The 7,846-nt window shown below is 41.2% G+C and overlaps 1 protein-coding gene across 3 annotated transcripts; it reads right to left on the bottom strand.

Annotated features, from left to right (window-relative positions):
* Nucleotides 1-1,384: 1,384 nt before the first annotated feature.
* LOC129724680 (protein SERAC1) lies at nt 1,385-5,918 on the bottom strand. 3 transcript variants are annotated; one of them, XM_055679773.1, is made up of 6 exons: nt 5,120-5,918; nt 4,743-5,065; nt 4,642-4,656; nt 3,868-4,554; nt 3,749-3,808; nt 1,385-3,106 (listed from the first exon to the last, which is right to left on the bottom strand). In XM_055679773.1, exons 1-6 carry the CDS (start codon nt 5,176-5,178, stop codon nt 2,001-2,003), a joined length of 2,250 nt encoding a protein of 749 aa, XP_055535748.1. In that variant the 5' UTR covers nt 5,179-5,918; the 3' UTR covers nt 1,385-2,000. The 3 variants fall into 3 exon arrangements, with proteins under 3 accessions (XP_055535748.1, XP_055535746.1, XP_055535747.1); XM_055679771.1 differs by having other exon boundaries at nt 3,554-3,808; nt 5,120-5,917; XM_055679772.1 differs by lacking the exon at nt 4,642-4,656 and having other exon boundaries at nt 3,554-3,808; nt 5,120-5,917.
* Nucleotides 5,919-7,846: the final 1,928 nt, after the last annotated feature.

Below are 7,846 nucleotides of genomic sequence, written 5' to 3'. Positions count from 1 at the left end.
AGCGTTCCTGCAGAGTTGTGCAACAAAACTACCACTTCTTTTCCTTTTACTCTCACAGCATTCTGCATGATTTGCGGCATATTTTTCTATTGCACTGGTAAACACAGACCTGTCAACCAACAATCACGTTGTCAAGATGAATGTGGTTAATTTATGTTGGTCTGACAAGGTTAAATACTTGGGACTAATTTACTAACTAATTAAAACTTATTTCCAAAGATCACATTGAAAGTATACAAGCAAAGTGCATTGAATAAACGAGTTGTTTATATTCTCTCATTACCAGGAATTCTAAACTCTCTTTAAAGAATAAACTTTTGATTTACAAACAAATTTTTAGACCAGCAATGCTTTATGATGTACCGATCTGGTCAAGTTGTTGTATAACAAGGAAGAAAACATTTCAATGAATTCGGAATACAATTCTTAAAATGATTTTGAGACTGGTTTGGTAAACTCGAATTACATAGCTGGCCTAACAAGCCAGTCATCGCAGGTTCGAGTTTCAGCTCGGCATAGACTGTTAGTGTCAGTAGGATCGTAACGCTAGCTCCGCAATTGTCCTGTACACTAAACAGTTGGCTGCGAAGTCTTAGCTTAGCTTAGGAAGACTGCCCGTAGTTGCACTCAGTGATTGGTCGAACCAAGAAAATTGCAAAATGAACCAGATAAATGGTGCTTGGGACTGGCATTACATTCTCATTGTGCAATTTTTACTGGTTCACAACACTTCTACCACTGACCGATAACGACACCAGCCACGACCAAAAGGATGTACTACTTGGGAAGGAAAGGGGTTGTGATGCTCGTTTTGTTTAGAGACCGCGAGTACCACTGCATCTCTACGAGTATCACAGGATAGGAGTTGTATTATAATGAGTGCAAAGCTCTGGTCACTTTTTGGTTAACTAATGCTATATTTCAATCGAAACTGAAATCAATAAATATCACAAAGCCTATTGCACGAAAAATAGCGACTACGCAAACTTGCTAGTAATACGTAATGATCAAAATTGTTAGGTTCCTATTTACATTTTAAGACACTCGCTTAAGTTTTGCGATGTTCCATGTCAATTTAAAAAAAAATATTTCCGTGAATACTACTAATACCGCAATACCAAGCTTTCTTGAATAAGTTTCCTCGAATACTTAACCAAGAAAGACTAGTCTTCTGACCTAGACGAGATGACTGTCGGGTCACGGTTTGGATGGCACAACCTCACCGCGGCTAACGGAAGGTGTTCAAAAACATACTGTCGAAGAACCACAAACTTTGAAGCTATGGACAACCAAAGGCTTATCCACACATAACAAAAAAACGCGACCGACCTGTTTGACAGTTCAAACCGTATAGAAAAAATGAGAAAATGCAAACGATCACAAATATTACGTACTATACGTATATTCAGATTTTTTTGTTTCACAAAATGTACGGAAATCGATAAAGTGCAGAAATCTTGCTCACCAATTAGCATCCGCCATTCGCGATTATTTTTTTCGAAGTTGCGTCAACCGAACCTTAACACTGGATGCTTGATCTTTCTTGAGGCGATGTCCGGCGGCATACCCGGCAAGCCATTTGAAATACTTTCCTGGAACAATTTGAAGTAAAATGGTGAGAAGACTGTCTACATTTCTGCTGATTCAAATGGATCGGAAAATTAATTCACAAAGTTTTCTCAAATTTCAAATAATAACTGCCATCCGCATGGACTACTATGATAACATTGCTTGGACTCGTGAATTCATTATATTTATACCACGTTCATGTTCTTTCTCACTCTGCCAACGCATACTAGATGTTTTTACTTAGAATCAACAATTCAGAATAAAAGCGAGCTTAGATTGTTTACATTCGTTCTTCGGAACGTTTTAGCCGAGTCACATACAAAACCATTTTAAGATATACCATCATGTATACATTGTGTTGTCTTCAGTTTGCAATAAATATATGTATAACAAAAAGAATGTTTAAAAATACGAGCAAAAAAACTCGTCAACTAGAGAAACACATTGATTTTGTCCATCTGTTTCAACCGCCGGTACACATCATTGAACACCGAGTTTCCCTTCTTACCGTTGTCATGTCCTTTTCCACCGGAAAGTTTCTCCTCGTCGTCCGTTTCCCTGCCGCACTCTTTGGCGGACTGCATTGCACACCAGATAGTCCCGATTAGTCGCTGGTACAGGAAAGACTGCCGGCAGACCGGTTTGCTGAGATTAAGATGATCGTCACCGGTCAGGTAGAAGTCCCCTTCGTCAATCCGGGCGGACTGCTCCGGAACGATGTGGAAGGCCAGCTTGAACGAGGTCAGCACCGTGGGCCGTCCCTCGCAGACGCTTACGATTTCCGGCTTTCGACGGAAGCTGCAGATCGTCTTCAAAAAGGTTTTGTTCAAATGTAGCAACTGTTTCGAGTTTTCCTCCAATTCACGAACTTCTACTGATGGCCAAACCAGTGCGGATGTGTGCTGTTTCAGCTTGGCCACTGCGCTGCCTCGATGGGGCGTTCCAAGGAACATAATGGCACGGGAATTATGAGCGATTTGTCGAACGGCTGGATCGCCACTGCTGGCGGCCTGTACAATAATACTTTTAATCAGTAAGCCCCCCATCGAGTGACCAACCCAAACCACCGGTCGGTCCTGGCCGATGTTTGAATGCGCTAGCTTTTTCAGGAACTCCATTGCACGCTTCTCCAGCTTGCCGTCGTACTTTTCGCACGGACAACCACTGGCAGACCACTGCGACAGCGACGAATCGTAGTTCAGTCCAATGACGCGAATGTTGGGAAAATCCTTCGGCAGCCACTCCATCGGCCAGCAGAACGAACGCCCCACGGATTCGTCCCCGAGCGGTTCCTGCAGCCACTTTTCCCCGGATACACTGTAGCGGCCCTCGGTATTACGCACGCGAGGGCTGGTATATTTTTCGTCCGCAACCAGTGGAAGATCGGGAAAGATAACCGACCACTCCGAGCTGAGCGGTTCATCCTCCTGGAGGGCTTGTATGAGCTCCTTGGTGGCAGTATCGCTTATCGACGGGTGCCGCTTTGGTGGCGTTGGTTGCAGCGTTAGCAGTTCGTCCTTGTACGGTGCTATTCCCTCTGCAAACGGTAGAGAGAGAGAGGAAACATGGATGGTAATTTGTTGCAGAAAGTAAACTGCTGAATTTTGATTTAAAATTGTGGTTAAAATGAAGCAATCCAAGAGCATTGAAAGTTTGAAACTTTATGCTGGTACATAAAATTGTTGTCGAAAATAAAGCAATATTTTTCAATGGAACTAATCAAAAGAGCAGATTTGAGATTCGAAATCGTGACGTAGGACTAAGCAAGTTAGTAACCGTTTGAAATCTAACCCAACATCTGCCTGATTTAATTTTCATTTCAACAAAATGTACACCAGTATAGAAAGCAATAACGTAGTCCTACGTCAATAACTATAAACAACCAGTCAAATTCAATTTTTCAGACTGATTAATCGATAACAAATAAGCGTTCCAGCAGAGGGTTGGCAGTTTCGGGTCAAGACGCACTGCTCGGTACGCTTACCTTCTGCGCGATCCTCTGCTAACAACTGCTGCTGCCTATGGTCACCTTCCTCATCGAAGGATGATTTTTTCGCAGACCAGTGGAACAATCTGGTGACCCGGCGGGATGCCCCCACAGTCGGCGATGGGCTGCTAACTGATCCGTTGCCTTGCGTGACAGCGGAGGACACTAGATTTACTGATGAATGTTTCTTACCTAGTAGACTGGCTGCCTGGGGCTTCAGATCTTTCTGACGCCATGTGACAAATACTCCACCTGAAGAAGAAAATATTATTTACTAAAAAAGCCAATAAACTAGTGCAACAAACGCCTACCTAAGAGACCATGAATGAACACAACATCGACATCCGGTTTCCGTTTCCTGCGACCCTTCGGATAAAGTGGATACACATTCGACTCATAGCTGAAGCAGTTGGGATCGTCCCGATCGAGGTTCGACAGTGTCAGATCGGTTGTCACCTGCATCCGCATGTCGATGTCCTTCTGCCAGCGGGACAATATGCTAATCCAGCCACTGGCGAAAAAGTCGTACGCTCGATCTCCGCACACGGATAGGTTGGCCACGATTCTGGACAGAATCAGCTTGACATCGATGTTGTCTTTGAACAATTTTTCCGCTTCAATAAGCGCCAGCAATCCACCCGCCTCGATGATCTTCCGACAGTTTTCCTTCGCAATGGTCAGATGAACCAGAGCACTCAGAGCTTGCTTTAGCAGTTCATGCTCAAAGCGGGAAAGACTGAGCCGATAGTCGATTCCGTCATCACCCACCGGTTCCTTGATATGGTGGGCAGCAAATGTGTGTTCCAGCACATACGCCGCGCAACGATCCGGAATCAGCATTTCGATAAGACGCTTGATGTCGCCCAGCACATCGTGGATTTCTTTTTCCACACCGTACTGCCGTGGTGGTAGAAACCACCGTGAATCACAGTTCGAACGCGCTAGAGAGATCGCCGTCTGGGCATCGCAAAGCTGGGCCAAGTGCTGGAAGTCCCAATCTGCAAGACGAAATTAAATTAAAATCATGGAAAACAGTAGCATCAGCATTGACTAGTTAAAGCTATGTTGTGAGAAGTTAGGAATACCTTGTACTAAGTTGCCTGCGAATGAGTGCATGAAAAATTAACGAAAAGGACAGATTAAGCGCTTCTAGCTTCCTAGTTTGCAGTAGAACCGTTTATCTTACCTTTCAAATGATCAATCAAAGCCAGCTGCTTGATAGCCTTCAGGCGCTCGCTTTGCTCGCCCTTTTGAGCGATTCGTAGCAGGCGCCAGGCCACGGAGTGCTTCAGGGTCCTCCACCACTTGCCGAAGGGATGTACAACAACATTCACCAGCTTGCTGTTCTGCCGTTCCTGTTCTAGCTGTTCCAGCAGGGACTGCCTATAGATGTGATGTTTGATGTAAATATAATCCGGTCGCTTCCGGTCAATTTCCAGCACTCGAGTGTCGACTAAATGGCTCAACGCCGAATGCATCCGGTAGGCCTCATATCCCACCCAGCCAAGGCTGAAAATACCACATAATTACGCACTGGGTGTGGACAATTACTCAGATACTCACATCGACACCAAACCGCCACCCGCGCAGAATTTGCTGTACTTTTTGTACTCACTGTGCATTATTTTTACTGCATAATGTTTTATACGTTTGATAAACAGAGTCTAGTTTTTAAACAAAAGTCTTTCAAATCACAAATGATTTTTTTCACTGGCCTTGGCACCTAGAATTTCACTAGTCCTTTTTTTCAATACTTCACCACTTTTCAGCAATAAGTTTCATTCTCTCTTCTGAAAACACTTCCTTCCACTGACGTTTTCCGTTGATGAATGAGAAAAATTCTCTACCAAATTTTAGAAAACACCAACTCAGGAGGCTCCGGAGGCTCGTCGTGCTTTTGAACTAACTGACTCGAACGATTGTAAACAAGCAACCATCAGACGAAAATCCATTCGCATCACAGGTGGCGGAGCAGTTGACTCACTCACACCCGCCCATATCGAGCGGCGCACAGAATGAAACGACTATCGGTGTTTCAGACATCAGCAGATCATAAACACGTCACTTCACCCACTTATTATTTTTCTTCGTACAAATCGTCTGGCGCTGTTTACGAACTTGTGTTATTGGGAAAGTAAAAAATGCTGTTACCAGCAGTGCATGAGGGGGAGGCTGTTTACAAAACTATTTTCCTGTTATGGATGTAGCAAAAAAAACAATGTCGAGAGGTTGTTGATCGTGTTACTAATCTCCAAAAAAAATCGAACCCTAGTTTTTATGGTTTTTATAGATAAGAAACTTGTTATGATGACTATCACAAAGAGCAAAAAAAAAGAAATACAATGCAATTCCATGAATGAAGTCACTAACACTAGTATAAATTTGCAGCGAAAGAATTTTCTTACAAGTGGAATGACAACTGTTCAACAGTAGAGGCCCTTCAACATTGTTGTTTCTCTACAATAACAACAAATGATTACGACGTAATACGAAATGATACTGGTGGTTTCTTAATCCAAACACATGTCGAACTCGATTACCCGGAGACTCGATAACATACATTGAAAAACAGATAATATTCCACTACAAGCAAAATTGTCAGATGTAAGTTTTATAAATATCATTGTTTTTGCATCATCGCGAGTACGTTTCCGAGCAAAACATGATTTTTAAAAACTTTATATCATTATCCTTCGATTTTTAAATGAAGAATAAAAATTCGCTCTAAATCGCTACAATGACAGTTGGTATATGGGCGAACTGTCATTGTAGCAATTTCGAGCAGTTTTAAATCGTGATTTGAAAAGCGAAGGACAACGATAGAAATTGTTTTTCAATTACGTTTCACTTAGAAAATGAAGATCTTTCAGATGATATAAAAAACTGATATGGCTAAACAACCCAATTATTCTACCATGGAAAACATTGTTAGTGACTTCTAAATGTATGGAAAAAATGCTGTTAAGATACATAACGACCCCCTTTTTTATGGTAAAATTGGCAAAAACGAAAACGATGTTTTTTATTGTTGTGGACAGTGATATTCAATGTAAAATTGGTGTATTCACAATTAAAAACATAGTTAAATTATGGTATAACTATGTACAATTACAGCAACTCTTAAGGTTTTTATAATTTTATTTTTTTGGGTAGCGCTGTTGCAAACTATACCGGAGCTAGTAGCGAGTCACTTTTTAGTGACTTTGTCACTATTCTGAGCCTAGTCACTAAAAAGTCACTATTTACGCTAAAAACAGGGTGGCCACTCATTTGACATTTTCGAGTTCCCGCATTTTTCCTAGTCAGCCTATACACCAGAGAGACGCCGAGACACTCACCGTTAAGGCAACTGTCAACATCAAAACAGGCGATCTGTATAATTTTGCATTGCCGTTATCCGTTTTGATGTTGACAGTTGCCTCAACAGTGAGTGTCTTGTCATTTCTCTAATATACAGGTTCCCTAATTTTTCCCGACTTTTTCCCGCATGATTCCAAGAAATTCCCGATTGTCAAAAACGGTAATTAGGTTATGTTCTATCGACGGCTGAACGTCAATTTTATGGCCCTTAATTAGAAGTAACAGCTCATATCATTTCTTCCGAATTTGCTCGGGACATTCTACACAAACAGTTGATTAGTTACATAAAATGCAACTTTTGCCAACATCTTCAACTTGTTTGCATCCAGCGCTCAAAATGGTCAAGCTGATAGAAAAAGTGATATTGGGGAACAACATTTCAAAATAAGTGATTTCGAAACTCAAAAAGCTAACCTGGAAATCAGAAAAAAGATCTTAAATTATTATTTCTCAAATTAAAAGTCCTTTACTGCACGAACATGTCTTGCAGAAATCGTTGAAAAGGAAACAAATTTATTTTTAATTTCTTTTGAACTTTTCAAGAAAAAAAAAATGTTTCCTGAAACTTTCCTAAATCCTTTTAATTAGAATTTTTAGTTTTTATTTCTCCATCCATTCAATTTTTATAGATAACACTTTTTATGCTATTCTAAGACATTTGGTGTCAACATTTATTTCATTTGAAAAGCAGGACTGATAAGCTGGTCAGCGAGTCAAAACAAAGTAAGTTTAGTGACTTTTTGGTTGAAAAATTTACTGCTGAAGAAAAATGTGACTTTTAAGGGACCAACTTGCAGCCCTGCACTTCCAACTTCTCCATCATTTGTAATTGCATCATACACAATACTTTGAAAAAATCTTGGTAACAAAATCCCGATTAGTTTAAAAAAAGTCCCGACTTTTTTCCGCATTTTTCCCGATGTAATTCAA

This window comes from Wyeomyia smithii, chromosome 2 (genome assembly GCF_029784165.1).
Source record: "Wyeomyia smithii strain HCP4-BCI-WySm-NY-G18 chromosome 2, ASM2978416v1, whole genome shotgun sequence".
Taxonomy (NCBI): Eukaryota; Metazoa; Arthropoda; class Insecta; order Diptera; family Culicidae; genus Wyeomyia; species Wyeomyia smithii.
Note: the sequence above shows the minus strand (reverse complement) of the source record. Positions and strands in the feature narration are given on the sequence as shown.

What these genes read in the sequence shown, in the direction of transcription:
- LOC129724680 (XM_055679771.1), bottom strand. Translation starts at nt 5,178, where the DNA reads ATGCACAGTGAGTACAAAAAGTACAGCAAATTCTGCGCGGGTGGCGGT. An exon ending in GGTGGCGGTTTGGTGTCGAT is followed by an intron (nt 5,066 to 5,119) that starts GTGAGTATCTGA and finishes TGGTATTTTCAG; the next exon opens with CCTTGGCTGGGTGGGATATG. An exon ending in GTTCATTCATGGTCTCTTAG is followed by an intron (nt 3,809 to 3,867) that starts GTAGGCGTTTGT and finishes TTTCTTCTTCAG; the next exon opens with GTGGAGTATTTGTCACATGG.